General features: G+C 36.0%; 1 protein-coding gene across 16 annotated transcripts in view; it reads left to right on the forward strand.

Moving 5' to 3' along the window:
• Positions 1-16814, forward strand: part of epb41a (erythrocyte membrane protein band 4.1a) — an 82523-nt gene that overhangs the window by 25240 nt on the left and 40469 nt on the right. For 14 of the 16 annotated variants that reach the window (XM_007253028.4, XM_007253025.4, XM_049476178.1 and 11 more), the window contains 9 exons: positions 1040-1555; positions 3178-3282; positions 4047-4089; positions 4207-4282; positions 5589-5807; positions 6722-6809; positions 7283-7435; positions 7550-7647; positions 8896-9071. In XM_007253028.4, coding sequence (XP_007253090.3) covers positions 1040-1555; positions 3178-3282; positions 4047-4089; positions 4207-4282; positions 5589-5807; positions 6722-6809; positions 7283-7435; positions 7550-7647; positions 8896-9071 — 1474 coding nt within the window. The remainder of the gene's footprint in view (positions 1-1039; positions 1556-3177; positions 3283-4046; positions 4090-4206; positions 4283-5588; positions 5808-6721; positions 6810-7282; positions 7436-7549; positions 7648-8895; positions 9072-16814) is intronic. The other 2 variants (XM_049476177.1, XM_022682968.2) reach the window with 1 other exon arrangement.

Consider the following 16814-nt stretch of genomic DNA (forward strand, 5'->3'; position numbering starts at 1 on the left):
CTGACACCCATTTTATTATTAAATATTGTGTATCAACATTTTATCTGATTAATTTTAGACTTACTAGAATTAATTTCAATTATAGTTTTGAGTTGATGTTTTGGTTTTATTGTCCATATATGCACTGATGTTTAAAAATCGTGTGGCCATGAAAATTTGCCTTGAAGGCGTGGAAAAGTCATGAAGAAATGATGGAAGAAATTCATTGGTTAAAATGTGTATGAACCCTGTATAACAAGAAGTATGAATCAAACAGTTCAGCAGCTTGTTTAGCAGCCTTGGCAACATTAAACTTTGGCAACATCTTTTAAAGTGTCCTGCACTAAAGCAAAACCCGCACAATAACACACAGGTCACTGGCTGTAAAGTTTTATTATGAGTGTAAGAGTATTAAAGTCTTCACTGTACTGTTTTCCTTTATCTGTTCTTTTCTAAGGAGCAGTAGAGTAGACCAAAAGCCAGAGGTCCCTTTTCGCAAGCTTGAAAGGTTTTCTAAGAAGCTCTTCTCACTGAGTCTCACTCTTCAGACATCGCTAACAGCAGTGGATTTGCTGAGACTTTCTCTTGTTTGAATTATTAATTCATCAGGTCTTTGTTTCACTCTTCCCTGGTGAGGTGGCCTGAAGCCATTGTGCCGAATGGAAGACTTTGCTGGCAGTTAAAATGTTGCCAGGGCACAAATTAAATTGGGCTCATGTTTTAATCACAGTTATTTCTTTCATTTTCTGTTTTTGCACAATGTGAGATGAGCTCTTCATATGAATAACCATGTATCGACCAATAAATCAGTTATTCTCTCTTTTTTTTTGTAATTTATCATTTAAAAAGTAAAATATGCTTTATTGGGCTAACATATGCTATTTATTTAGGCACTTAAATTAAAATATTCCACAATAAAAGTGATAAAACAAAAGTGAGAAATGGTTGATAAATGGTTGTTTGTTGGAATGGCTCAACTAATGCTAAACTATATTATAATATTGTAAATATTTCAATTAATATAACATGGAATATTCTTTCTCTATTTTTCTCTATCCAGCAGGTCACAGTGGAGCCAAAAGAGAACAAAGAGGGTGAGAAAGGAAAGGGGGAGAAAGGGGAGAAGAAGGAAAAGAAGGAGAAGAAAGAAAAGATAGAGAAGAAGGAGAAGGCAGAAAAGACGGAGAAGACCGAGAAGACGGAGAAGAAGGAAAAAACGGAAAAGAAAGAAAAAGCGGAGAAGAAGGAAAAAACAGAAAAGAAGGAAAAAACGGAGAAAAAGGAAAAGAAAGACAAGAAGAACAAGGGCAAAAAAGAGGAAGGAGAGAAAGAGAAGGCGCGTGAGAAAGAAGAAGAAAAAGAGACAGAAGAGCCAAAGCTTGAGGAGGAGGCAGCTACAGCAGAAGAAGGGAAGAAAGAAGAAGAAGAAGAGGAGCAGGCAGAGGGGGAAGGAGGAAAAGAGGCGGAGCAGACCACCGAGGAGGAAGCGAAAGCCCCCAAAGGTCCGCGCCGACCCAAGATCATGCAGTGCAAAGTCACACTGCTGGATGACACTCTGTTTGAGTGTGAACTAGAGGTAAGTCTCTTGCACACTAGTAGACTAGTACACCAGAGCAGCAGTTAATTACAGCACTTCTGCTTTGTGTTCACACTTCAGTACACATTGCTTTTGCGTTTCTGTCGCAGTTTAACGGTGGCAACCCTCCGGAGAATAGAATGCTGAAACTCACTCATCCCTCTCAGGCTGTTTTTTTCTTCAAGCACTAATGATTTCTCACACTGATACAGCCTGCAAACAGATTTTATTCACTTATCTATTTAGATTCTGTTACACTAAATCAAAAAGTGTCTTATCAATAGTGGCATCAATCGATTGAAACTAAATAATCAATTTAATCACAATACAATTCTGTGATTGATTAGGAATACTCACACATTTTTTTCCCTTAAGACTAAGCTTTTGATAATGGGTATTTAAATGTGAAAAATCATCAGAATCAGTGTTAGAAACACTTCCACTTGTATTATAGGTGCCAAAGCCTTAAAAATAACTTTATTAATCAGAACAATAATTTGTGAATAAATCATGGATAAAATCATGATTACAGTTTATTTTAATGCTGGTATTTAAATATATTTTTGGGAAGTGGACCAAAATAATGGTGTTGTGAGGTTTACACCTGGCAGATTAGAGCTTTTTTCTGTATTATAATATCTCAGGGTAGTTTTGATGCTTTTTTAAACTAGAATATTGTAATGTGCTGAGTTACTGAGTGTAACTGACTGTTTTAATAGAGAAAATAAATGCTAGTGTAGCTCCATATTCCACATTCAACAGCTTGATTCAACAGTTTCCAGATTAATTGCACGCATTAACAGTAACGATGTAATACTGTACTGTGTATTTAAATGTGGATGTGATTTTTTTTTTTTTTTTGTATGGACAAGATAATCTTATATTACATCTTATCAGCCCTACTTAGATTTTTTTTAGATTATTTTAAGTCATTTGAATTTACAGAAAGTGACCAGTCAAGTTATTCTGCATCTCGTATCCAAATTTTTGCTTGATTTAGGCCTTACTTCACTTATTTTTATGACTTTTGCTTATTTGAAGAAATCTTACTATTAAAAATTGCTTACCCCATTGGCAGATTATTGTGCTTAATATAAGGCTGTACGTATACTAAATTTTTTGTAGTTTTTGCCAATGGATATTTTGCAGTGCACCGGCTAGTGTTTAGCCTTACTCACTGGATAACACCCCACAACATATACAGGTGTGTGCATTCCCAAGCAGTCCCCTGATGTAACACTTCCTGAATAATGTGTGTAATGTGTCTCATTGCTTTTAGTATGTCAGAGCAAATCCAAAGGTGAAAACAGTGAGAGATAAAGAATAAAGAGAAAATAAAAACAAGCATATGAGTCACTCCTTGTACATTTCTAAAGGCCTACAATTATCAGAGTGATACTCCTAAACCACTACAGTTCCCACAATGCCATGCAAACTGCATACAGCGGTTTATGCAGTTATTTTTTTACCCTGTTTTCTCCATGCCTCAACTCCTGTATTGTGATGGTTTGATAAATAATACATGTACTGTTAAACCCCTACATTACAGACATGGATCATTATTACACATTTTTTTTTTAAATATAAGCTTTTTATGGTTTTTTTTTTATTGCTAATTGCAGAAACACGCCAAGGGCCAGGAGCTGTTTGCGAAAGTGTGTGATCACCTAAATCTGCTGGAGAAGGACTACTATGGCCTTGCCATATGGGAGACGCCAGCTGTTAAGGTGCTTGATTTCAATCTTTTTTCTTTAAATTGGTTTCTCTGTTCTACTCAGTTCCTTTTATAGGTTTCACATTTCCTCTTTTTATACTTATTAAAAATTATTTTGGTGCATCTGCACTTGAGTGAAATACACTGCCTGCCCCCAAAAAAAGTCTACACCTGGATTTAACTAAGTAAATGATGTGGGGTTGATGCCGCAGTTCTGGTCAGGTCTAGGTTCAGCAACAGTATGTGCTGAAAGAATGAGGTCAGCTGACTACCTGAATATACTGAATATAGACCAGGTTATTCCATCAATGTATTTTTTCTTCCCTGATGGCGTGAGTATATTCCAACATGAAAATGTCCGTATTAATGGGGCTGGAATTGTTAAAGAGTGGTTCAGGGAGCATGATATCATCATTTTCACACATGGATTGTTCACCACAGAGTCCAGATCTTAACCTTATTGAGAATCTTTGGGATGTGCTGGGTGGAGAGGAGCTGCTTTGTGCAGCGGTTGGTCAGACTCTACTATCATCAATGCTGCTGCAAGATCTTGGTGAAAAATTAATGCAACACTGGATTGAAATAAATCTTGTGACATTGCAGAAGCTTATTGAAACAATGCCACATTAAATACGTGAGACAATCAAAGCTGAAGGCGAAACAAAATATTAAAGTTTGTGAACTTTTTTTTTGGTGGCCAGGCAGTGTTATTTAGGTTAACTTGAATGTATTAAAATGTATAATTAAAAGACCCTCTCCTGCTCATCTTTCTCTCAGACGTGGCTTGACTTCACAAAGGAGATCAGACGACAAGTGCAAGGTAATTTTTTTTTACTTTTATTTATTGAGTTTTATTGATTTTTTTTTTTATATTCTGTGCTTTACAGATGAGATCTAATTTGAGTTACATTAAGGTATCTTATTGCTTTGCTTTAAGGAACCACCTATGAGTTCACCTTCAATGTGAAGTTTTATCCACCGGATCCAGCCCAGTTATCAGAGGACATCACCAGGTCAGTGCCTTCTTTATTGCTCTTCCATTTTAATTATTTTCTCATATTCATACTGACCGTTATCTGTGTAGATCTCTTTATATCATTAAAACCCCATATGGAAAATGTTATGTATTTTTTTTGTACATATAAAACACCAGACAAAAGTTGGGAGTGGACACACCCTACATTCAGTGGATTTTCATTATTTTATACTTAAGTCATCCAAAAAAAAACTTTACTAGAATTATTTAGTAAACATAAAAGCGTTTCTGAGTCAGCTTCATGAGGTAGAGTCACCTGAGTTTCATTTAACAAATGTACCTTGTTAAGAATTTTAATTAATGTGTTTGAGAGCATCAGTTGTAAAGTGTGAAAAGGTAGAGTTGGTACACAGTGAATATCCCTATTTAAGTAATGTTCTAATCCCAAATTATGTCAAGAAATACTCAAAAAAGTAAACAAAAAATATATACAAGAAATGAAGGTCAATCAATTCGAAACATCTGAAGTATCTGTAAGTGCAGTAGCAAAGACCCTCAAAATCATTAAGATGAAACTGGCTCTCATCAGGACCACCCCAGAAAAGGATAAGCAAGAGGTCCCTTAGTTACACAGGATAAGTTTATCAGAGTTATCAACCTCAAAAACCGCAAATTAAGAGCACCTATTTGGAGTATTGTGGTTTGTTTAACATTTCAGGTGTTGATTCCTTATGTGTTTCTTCATAGTCTGGAAGACTTCAGTATTCATTTACAATGTAGAAAAAAAAAACATTAAATGAGAAAGTGTCTCCCCATTTTTGACGTCTCTCTCTCTTTCTCTCTCTCTCTCTTTTTCACTCACTCTTTCACTCACTCACTCACTCACTCAATCACTCACTGTGATTGTAGGCTCAATTCATTAATATAATGAAGAGCCCGTTTTGGTTCCTTAAATTGATGAGTTACATAAGTACACCACACTGTTTTGTAACAGTTTACGTATTCGTTTACATTTATTATTCAGATCAGAGACTGTGTGCAATTCCCTCTATTTTATATTTAAAATGTATTTTCATGTCCCAATTCTGCAGTTCTGTTTGTATTCTCCACAGATTTATAACATTGTTATAGCTTTTGAAATATCCTATTGTGGATTGTGGAGAACAAACACTTTTTTTTGTTAACTACGAAATTCTGTATGTGTCCCTTAATTGTTTTGACTTCTTTAATATTAATCTACAATGTCGAAAAGAAATAAAATAAAGAAAAACATTAAATGAAAAGGTGTGGTTACAATGTTGTAGTGTTCTTCACAGTCTTTGTTTCATTGTGTCTCTCAACAGGTACTACCTCTGTCTGCAGCTACGCAAGGACATCCTGAGTGGTCGACTACCCTGCTCTTTTGTTACCTTAGCCTTACTGGGCTCATATGCGCTGCAGTCTGAACTGGGAGAATATGATCCAGAGGTCCACGGCACAGAATATGCCAAAGACCTCAAGCTCATCCCTAACCAGACCAAGGAACTTGAGGACAAAGTAATGGAGCTCCATCGCACATACAGGTATAAACACATACCCATAATTAATTAGTACATACTGTATGTGTGTTTTGGGCGTAACGTGAAATAAATCAATCACTGTTTCACTTGTCAATCCCTTTAAGAGTCTTAATGGTGCAGCACTTTTGTGCATCTCAGCAGAGAAAACTGACTTTGTGAAAGTAAGTGAACAGGTAATTTATGGGAACAGCAATGTAATTTTATTTTGTATCCTGTTTAAAGATTGGTTCGTGCACTGTGGCATATCACTATGTGTGTGTAACAAGCGAGGGTGTGCACATTGAGAGTACACAGCGCACCAGTGTGACTAAGATAGCAGGGAAGGTCTGACTGTTGTCTAGGTTGTTTTCAGTTAGTGGTGCAGCTGTGTTTTTCGCTGCCAAGATAGCAATATGCTAGAAATTTACCTGACCACACCTCACATCCAGACAACCACACCCATCAGTGTAAATTTATTCATACTTTCAACTCTGGTGCACGGTGTGAAAATAGACTGTTGGTGGGGTGTAAGATAGCAATGTGCATTACAGTGCGCCTGGCGCATGGTGTGGCTAGGGCCCTATGAAATGTTAAATAGTAATTGTGGGACACTGTAGCAATATTTATGTAGCGGAAGCACTGGTAACAATTTTGTGGTTTTGAATGAGTAATCTGGTTAAACACATAACAGCAAAAATATGTTCAAAATTTATTCAGGAAAAAGACATTGTGATTTATTAAAAGAATGGAAAATAAAACTTGTATTCATAGAATATGCTTCTAGATTTAGTTTCTGTCCAATGTATTATTTAAATTACAGTCTGAGTCTCTATATTAAAGCTCTACATGAAAAATGTTCTGCTAGCTTTGAAGATAAACGATTTTCTGCATTTAGTTTGGTTTTGTTTTCATTGATGTTGACCTGTATTCCTCTCCAGATCAATGAGTCCAGCTCAAGCAGACATGATGTTCCTGGAGAATGCCAAGAAGCTGTCTATGTATGGAGTAGACCTCCACCATGCTAAGGTAAAGGAAATATAGCTCAACTGGCTTCAGATTCTGCTTTAGACGCCTCAAGCATCGCCTTAAGCTTATTCAAAATTACACAAATGAACTGACGACTGAAACCTATAGGGTTTATCCTATGTAAATACAGTTACATTATTTTCTAATGTTATACTGTTGTGTTGCTCGTGCGCACCCTACGAAAATAGCACCACGCGTGCCTCTCCACCTCACCTCTCAGATTTAATAGCTCAAACCAGGTCAATCTGTTTGCAGCAAGCCAAGGATTTAAATAAAATATGGACTCGATATTCTCAAAGACAGGGATGTGCTGCCTCTTAGTGGTGGTTCATTGTTATTGCATTGCCACATTTTATTTTAAGGAAAGCGAAGAGATTTTTATTTATTTATTTATTTTATTACTAATGTGTTTAGCCACATTAGTAGTGAAAATTTTTATTTAAATATTAATCAGTTGTGTCTTTGTCTTCTAGGATCTGGACGGGGTGGATATCATGCTGGGCGTCTGCTCCAGCGGTCTAATGGTGTATAAAGACAAGCTGAGGATCAACCGTTTCCCATGGCCTAAAGTGCTTAAAGTCTCATACAAACGCAGCAGCTTTTTCATCAAGATACGTCCCTCTGAGGTACGCTCTCAAAGCACAGCAGCAAATTCCATTATATGTATGATTTGTTCACTACCCTGAAGCTACTGTTCCGAGTTCTATTGATTTGTTCTCAAAATTGTTTCTGTTTGACAGCTGGAACATTATGAGAGTGCCATTGGCTTCAAGCTGCCCAATTACAAAGCCTCTAAGAAGCTTTGGAAAGTATGTGTGGAGCACCACACTTTTTTCAGGTACGTTAAACTGTGTATGCAAGCGTTTTTAGCAATGGTTATGAAATTTAATTTTAAAGTATGGTTAAACAGTTCATTTTAAATAATACCAATATTTAAATACCTAATTGAAAAATATTATATTGCTATTGATACACAGCTCTAGGAAAAATAAGAGACCATTAAAATGATGAGTTTCTTTGATTTTATCAAATTGAAAACCTCTGGATTAAAATCAAGAGGAAGATGGATGATCACAAGCCCTCAAACCAAGCTGAACTGCTTGAATTTTTGCACCAGGAGTGGCATAAAGTTATCCCAAAGCAGTGTGTAAGACTGGTGGAGGAGAACATGCCAAGATTCATGAAAACTGTGATTAAAAACCAGGGTTATTCCACCAAATATTGATTTTTGAACTCTTAAAACTTTATGAATATGAATTTGTTTTCTTTGCATTATTTAAGGTCTGAAAGCTCTGCATCTTTTTTGTTATTTCAGTCATTTCTCATTTTCTGCAAATAAATGCTCTAAATGACAATACTTTTATTTGGAATTTAAGAGAAATGTTGTCCGTAGTTTATAGAATAAAACAACAATGTTTATTTAACTCAAACCTAAACCTATAAATAACAAAATCAGAGAAACTGATTCAGAAACTGAAGTGGTCTCTTAATTGTTTCCAGAGCTGTGTGTTAGTTGATCTAGTGGTTTTATTCAAAAGGAAATTTTGCCAACAGTACATGAGTTTAATGGGCAGAGTCACTCAGAAAAAAAATCACACTGTTCTCATTTCCCATTATATACCTACTAGAGACAGATTATATCTGTCCATTATTATTTAATTTTACTTTAATTCTGGTTATATGGAGATATTTGGAGTGCAGTACTATTACCATGACATACTGGATCACTAAATTCTGTTACAAATCTGATAAAATTCTTGTATTTTTAATACCTCAGTTAGGGGTGTGTCCTATTATATCGTATGCAATAATAAAATGTAATTTTCATTTTGTTGCAGAAGTGTATTCTTGAAATATTTAGTGTTTTGTCATATCGCCTAGAGTATTATTATCACGAAAATACCATGAAATATCATGATATTATTATTTTAGGGCCATATCGCCCACCCCTAGTATGATGACATAACAATATCAGCTGACTCCATTAGTAATTAAATGAGCAGGAAGATTTAGGAGGCTGCACTATGAATTATACAGTGATTAAAGGTCCACTGTGAGTAATCTAGTAATGTGTTTTTGTACATAGGTTGACCTCTACTGAAGCTGCCACGACTCCTAGAAAGTTTTTGGCTCTGGGGTCGAAGTTCCGCTACAGTGGCCGTACTCAAGCCCAGACTCGCCAGGCCAGCTCCATGATCGACCGTCCCGCGCCGCACTTCCAGCGCTCTGCAAGTAAGAGGGCATCACGCAGCTTAGATGGAGGTTTGTTGGTTCTTTTTGCAGTTTACATTTTTAGTCTATAGTTGTCTTTTTCTCTCTGTCCTTTTTTCTTTCTATACCTCTGTCTGTGGAATTAAAGGAGAAATCTGATGTGAAATGGACTTGGGGTGTAGTGAAACATGATAACAAGCAAACAACAAACTTTTGTCCGATAGTCCACCTCCATTCACCCCCAGCATTCAGAAATACAGCGCTTTTAGCTGATGCTTCCAACAGGCTTGCTGTGCTAGAGATAGCATAGCATAGTCTATGCATAGAAATCACTATTTTTACTCCATTACTAAGTTTAAAGTAGCTCCATACTTCATTAGTAGAAATCTGACATTTAAAATGAGGCCCTGAGAACTTTGAAAGTGCACAGCTAGATTAAAAAAAAGAAACGAATGAATGAATAGATAGGATAGGGAAACAGACTGCAGTCTCCCTATCCCTACCTATTCATTTGTGCTGATCAATCGACTTAATCAACGTAATTTAATTTTAATATGTCGGCTTTTAGAGAACTACCTCTGGGTACTGTGTGTAAAAAACAGTGTTTAATGAACTACCTGTGCACTTTTAGAGCTCTCAGTGCCTCGTTTTAAATGTCAGGGCCGGAATTCTAAGAATGAAATTTAGAGCTATTTTGAGCTTGTTAATGGTGTAAAAATAGCAATTTCTTTGCATCAGTAACTCTATACCCATATTGCTAGCATCCTAAGCCTGTTGGAAGCATTGGCTAAAAGTTCTGTATTTCAGAATGCTGGGGGTGAATGGAGGTGGGCTATCCATCAGAGTTTGTACTCGCTACCATGTTTTACTACGCCCTAAGTCATTTCATTTCACACCAGACTTCTCCTTTAAATGGTGTTCATTATTTACCAAATGACCCTCATAAACAACAGAAAAAAAGTCAGTGTCAGTTTTGTTATAAAGTAAATCTCTGTAAATGCAGGGTATTTATTATTTTGATTATAAAATGCTGCATATTGCAGCTTAATTGTTCCATTTATCTGATAGACTCTGTGTTTAGAATGCACAGAACACTCCTGAGCATTAACCCTAAGCTTAACTTCAGTTAACTGCTCAACCACTAATTAGTCCCTAATCAACAAATCAATTAAGGTCCACATTAAACTGTATAATTTTGAACGAGTCAACACCTCTCGGAACGAGAAACAAAGAGCATGGTCACTTAAAACAGTGCAGTTTTTTTTTATTGATCGGTAATCATTTCCTGATTAGCCAGTTAAGCGGCCCACTGGTGTTAAACTGACTCTGACATTTGTACAGCTGTTTGTTCTAGTATTTATTCTAGTTGATTTAGAAATTGACCCTGCTAAAGTGATTATAGACTGAAGACTGATTATTAAAGAATGAGAAACAGTATTTCACATTGTTTATAATAAGCTATTTTTTGTTGTTTTAAGCAAAATAAAAATTCACACTGTTCTCATTTCCTATTATATATCTACTATAGACAGATTATATTTGTCCGTTCTTTTTCATTTTACTTTAATCCTCGATATTTGGAGATGTTTGCAGTGCATTATTAGTTTCATGACATTCTGGATCCTTGACTCCTGTTACAAATCTAATGAAATTCTTGTATTTTTAGTTTATATCTCAGTTAGGGGTGTGCAATATAGTATTGCATACAAATTGTATGTAATAATAGAATTTAATTTTCATTTTGTTGTAGTGTATTCTCTTTTATTTTATTTCAACATTTTGTCATATCTCGAAAATACCATGAAATATTGTGATATTGTTTTTGGGCCATATCGCCCACCCCTAGTTTACACTTGCTTGTAGGGGGCTTGGCCTAATCCAGATATAATCCAGACTCAAGAAACATAAAGTGACCAAGTGTATACAGGATCTTTACAATTTTCAGACTTTTACATTTACTCTTATATTCAATGGCAAGATGTTAACCTGCTGCAGGGATGAGAATCTACCCAAATAAGAAAAATCAACTACAGAAAACCCTACACTACAGATATCTTCTTCACCTGAACTACAAGTACAAAATAAAAGTGCATCCGCTTCAGTTCCCTCAAAATTGAGCTGTTTATAAAAGATTGACATTTAAAAAAAGTAACACAGAAGGTAAAGTCACTCTATACACCAGCATATTCTCAAATGCTGCACAAAGCTAAATGCTCCTGAGACTGCTCCCCAGGCAGCTCCTAATCATTTGCATGTCAAATTTGAACAAACGAGCCTGACTCAGGAAACACTACTCTACAACTAATCCTCTCGAGGCAAACGAGGGGCATATCAAAAATTCACAAACATAAAAGTAAGTAACAGCAAGCAAAGCAGAAGCCTTACTAACACAGGCCTAAATACTGAGTAAGCTCCAAACTGAGTCCCTCCATAACCTGCAGAACGTATTACTTTCAAACCAACATTACAGCCTCTGCTGCTGGGAGAATATGAAAGCAGCAGGCTTTCAGCTTCCAAAGCCTTTTTAGGAGAAGCGCTGTGAATGCTGGAGTTTCTGTAGTTTTTGGACGCCATGTGTTTTACTCATCCTGGCGTGATAAAATTAGAACTAAGAGAAATGTAGATGAGAAAACTATATCAAAGTGTTCTTCCCTAAAAAAGGCACTGAATTTCAATAAGGCCTTCTCTTGGAAGAGCTCCCAAAATGTATCAGCATTCAGATTATGTGTATTTTATGTTTATTTTAAATGTAGTGATATTTTAGTGTGTTTTATTTTAATGGTCAGCGCTTGGTACCTGTGAAGCGCAGTAAAAGTAAAGAAGACCTTGTTTAACTATTGTTTAAGCTAAAGTGCCACCATCGGGCTAATGATTGTAATTTTTCTCCCTTTTTTGTATCTTGTTTAGGATTGCAATGGTATAAGATGTGTATGGTATGCTTTTAGTCTTCGTATATTCGACGAGTATATCACAGTATTTCTAAAGCATTTCAAATTTAAACATTAATAGAGTAATGATAATAATAAACATAAATATAGCCACAAGCAGCAATTGACAGTCGAAGCACGAGCGTGTGGTTGAGCGAGCCTCCTGAAGGTTTATCTGACTCAAACTTGGCATATTATATTTATATATATATTTATATTTTATATATATATATATATATATTTTTTTTTTACTATAAGGTGCATGGATTATAAGGCGCCATATCAATAAACGTCTATTTTCTGGTTTATTTTCATACACAAGGCGCACCGCACTGGATTATAAGGCACATTTTACTCAGCATTGTTAGAAACAGGGATGTCCCTGTGTTTCCCTTCTAACTTAGCAGGCCTCTCCACTGTGGGGAGACCTGTAAAGCTAAGCTAAGTAAAGTAAACAAAGCTGTAATTCAAATAAAAAAAAATTCAAACGAGTGCTGGATATTAATCTACACACATTTCTCGCCTGTAAACTGTTAATTTAGATGAGCAAAGTGTTTCCTGTTATTTACAGTAAGCTTAGATTTACAGATTTTAACTAAGGCTGGAGCATTAGCATTAGCAGCTAATCGCTAATGCTGCCTGCCTGCTGCCTGACAGCGCTACACTAAGGAACCCTAAGTGTTCTCGTAAACAGGGGTGATATTAGCTAGCGGTTAGTCCCACGTAGCTTGTTTTATCACAGTAAACGCGCAGGCTACAGTCCAATATACTCACCTTTGAATGGCCTAAAGGCTAGCGCTTAGCAGCTCCTGTATTACTGTGCATTTTAGCATACTTCTATACTGCTCCTTACACAGTGTTGGGAAGTAACGGATTACATGTAACGGCGTTACGTAATCAGATTACAAATTATGAGTAACTGTAATCCGTTACAGTTACTGCTTCAGTAAGTGGTAGATTACAGTTACTCTGCTAAAATAAAAGGGTTACATTGCGGTACTTTCCTATTTTTGCTCTTCCAATCCAACACTGACAAAACGCAAATAACATTTTGCGGTGAAATCGCTCTGATATGAAAGGGAACTGTCTGCCCCTCCTCCCGTCTCGCTGCACACACACACAGGGAGGAGGGGCAGACAGCGGCTCCGCACACACAAGGAGACGAAATTAACTGACATTTTGGTCAACGAATAAAAACGAGACGAAAATGTTTGGCAGAGACGAAATCCAATCAGACTGGTTTAGTTCTGTGAAAGGTAGGGACCAGTTAGGAAGAGATCCAATCACTGCTACTTTAGCGAAGGTGGAGTGGTGCAGTAGCGCCGCGCGCTCAGTTACAAACCCGGGAATTAAACTGTCGTTACGGAGCTCGACTGGAAGTTAACTCGACAGTGTTCAGCAGGGAGAGAGAGAGAGGGGAGAGGCGATATATTTCTACGTCGCGAAAAACAAGATAACGTGTAAACAGAGACTCCATCTCCGGTAAAAACACCACTAATCTTTCAGCTTCTGCAGACCAGAGTCACACAGATCTCCATGCAGAGATCCGCATTTTAATGCTGATGTTATTTCATGAGCTGATGGTGTGTTTAACTCGGCAGTGCACTAAAACATAGAACTGATACAGAACCCTAACTCATTAAGATCCGATCATCTGCTTAGTCTCACAGTGGGAAAGATATAGCTAGTGTTAAAGCAGGAACAGGTCAGAAAGAAACTCAATAATATATCCAAAATAAAACAATAAAATAAGTGAATCTATGAACCCAAAAGTCTGTGTAAATTCCTTACAGCACTTTCTCATCAGTTTCTCACTTTAACTCATGAAGTCTTCCAGTACATCCTGAGAGCATCTCTACAGGACAGTGTGTGAAGGTGTGTTTTGATCTCGTTTATAGACTGTAGCTCCAGTAGATGTGCTGGAGATAAAACTAGATCCTTTAAAATTGTTTTTGCATCTACAGCTATGTTCAAACTATAACTGTTTAACTATTCAGATGCTTTATGACCTGATTTCTAGAGCAAAATTTTAAATGTAACATATGTATAGTCACACACCTACAATAATAATAATAATAATAATATACATTAAATCATATATCAATATATTTCACTTTCAAACATTAACAATATTACTCAAGTGGTTATTAAACGTTTCATTTCATATAAGTGTATAGTTAATAATTCAAGGGAACTGATGAAAAAGCATTTACATTTACACCCTTTACATTTTAGTCGACTAAATTTACTGTAATTTTAGTAGACTATATTCTTATGACATTAAGTCGACTAAAACTAAGTTGACTAAATTACTAAATTGTGACTAAAACTAAATACTATTTTCGTCACAAGACTATGACTAAGACTAAATCAAAATTTGTTGTCAAAATTAACACTGGTGGCAAACCTGCAAGTAGATAGCTTACAGTTGTTGTTACATTGTTTGGTTTTAAATGGTTTTATCAATTTATAGAAGTGCTTCATAAAATTGTTTGATGAAATGGTTTCATAAGTATTTTTATAGAGTGATTGAAAAGGCTTTTTTATTTGTTTATCTATTTGTTAACTGGAAAGAAAAATAAAAGAATAATATGCAATATGTGGTTGCTACATTCATTCAGGCTTAAAAAAATGACAATATTGTAAGTAATCCAAAGTAATCAGATTACGTTACTCACTTGAAGTAATGTAACTGATTACGTTACAAATTACATTTTGAGTAATGTAATCAGTAATCTGTAAGGGATTACATTTTAAAAGTAACCTTCCCAACACTGTCCTTACAACCTGACTGAAAAAAAAATTATATATAAGGTGCACTGAATTATAAAGCGCACTGGCGATTTTTGGGATAATTAAAATATTTAAAGCCTTATAGTGCGAAAACTAGGGTAATCCTTTGCTATAGCACCACCTTCAGGCCAATAAATGTAATTTTTAATGGGTAAATCAGGTCAGACCTGCTGTACTATGTGATCAAGTTTGGTGCTCCTAGCCCTTACAGTCTTTGCTCCATATTTCATTTTAGCCAAGAAAAATAATATTAAGAAAAAATCAGACAATTGCAATGGTGATAAATTATTGATTATAAGTTTGATTTAGAATAACATTAAGCTTCAAATAACAAAAGAATATTATTGTGCATGTTGGTATCAGGGGTAGAAAAAGTGTTTTTCAACGAAGCCTTCTCTTGGAAGAGCTCCCAAAAAAGTGTCAGCGTTCAGATTATAAGTGTATTTTTAATGTAGAGAAATTTTAGTGTGTTTTATTTTACTAGACAGTGCTTGGTACTTACTTTAAGCCAGCTGTTAAACACCGTATGCAATCATGCCTTTGGTGAGTGTCAGTAGCCAACTGTTGCCCTTAGTTTGGGTGACATCTCAACAGCTTATTAAAGCCATTTGAGATTGTTGAATTAGCATTCTCTGTCCTACATATTATTCACTGCAACTCACAATATGACTTTTTTGTTGTTCTGGGATTGTTACAGAAAGAACTGCCATATTATATATTATTTAATTATACTATTGAGTTTTGTTTTAAAATCCAAAAATTATTTTGTGAAAAGGTGCTTTGTTAGTATTTCTTTACTGAATATATGATTTGGGGTCTAGACACCCTTTTATTTTCTCTTGGATTGTTGTTTTTTTTTGTGTGTGTGTGCATCACTCTTAACAGGCAAACATACCTCACTTGACCTTATGGTGGTGCTATAGTTTGTTTTGGCCTATATGTGCTGATTTAATATTGCACATCCACAGGCCGTTTTTGGAGATGATTCCAACAATATTGGTGCCAAAATGTTAGAGAGTTTGCCAGCAATATTTATCCTAATTCTCCAAAAATAAACAACATGGTTACAATTCGTCAAAACCTTTTTTGAGGGTGGAGCTTAATCTAAAAAAGTGGGATTGCTTCAGTCAGTTCTCCCTCAATTATTATATTTTTTGTATCCTGGTTAGGCAGTGGCAGTTGCAGTGGTATCCAGGGGTAAAGGAAGTGTTCACAACCTTTACATATATAAAAATATTAAAACCACACTTTAAATACACACTGTTACCAGGGAAAGTCATGTGTTCAATATTACTATGTTATATACCGTATTGTTCACACTATAAGCCGCACTTAAACTGTGTTAAAACAAGCTATGTGGGGCAAACCGCTTGCTAATAGCACCCTGGCTTACCGGAACACTCAAGGTTCCTCCGTGTAGGGCTGTCGGGCATTAGTTATCCGCTAATGCTGCTACACCCAGCCTTAGTGGAAATCTGGAAATCTAAGCTTACTGTAAATAAATAGACAAACAGTTTTCAGGAGAGAAATCTGTGTAGATTGACATCCAGACGTTTGACTTTAAAAGAAAACGTTTTTTTTTTTAAGAAACAGTTTTGATTTCTTAGCTTATCTTTACTTAACTTAGTTAACCAAGGATGAATTAGGAGGAAAACATAGTGACACCCCTGTTCCTTACTAGTGTCGCCTTATCCGGTGCACCTTATGTATGAAAAAAAACAAAAAAAAAACAGAAAATAGACGTTTGTTGATAGTGCACTTTATAATCCAGTGCGCCTTATATATGGATAATATATATCATTAAATAATTAATATTCAGTTTTTCTGCCATGGTATGCCTTGAATCTGTTACCTTTGTAACCCTAGTCCACATGTGTCAAACACAAGGCCCGCGGGCCAAATGTGGCCCGCCACGTCTTTTTATGTGGCCCGCGAGAGCTTGTAAGATCTTAGTGTCTATAATAAATAAGTCAGAAGCGTTCTTTGACCAAAAAATACATTTCCCACAATGCTTGTCGATTGTATTACCCGCAAAGTTACGGCTTACTGCCACTACACGGCAGTGTAGTCATTG

The sequence above is a fragment of the Astyanax mexicanus genome, chromosome 3 (genome assembly GCF_023375975.1).
Source record: "Astyanax mexicanus isolate ESR-SI-001 chromosome 3, AstMex3_surface, whole genome shotgun sequence".
NCBI classification, from domain to species: Eukaryota; Metazoa; Chordata; class Actinopteri; order Characiformes; family Acestrorhamphidae; genus Astyanax; species Astyanax mexicanus.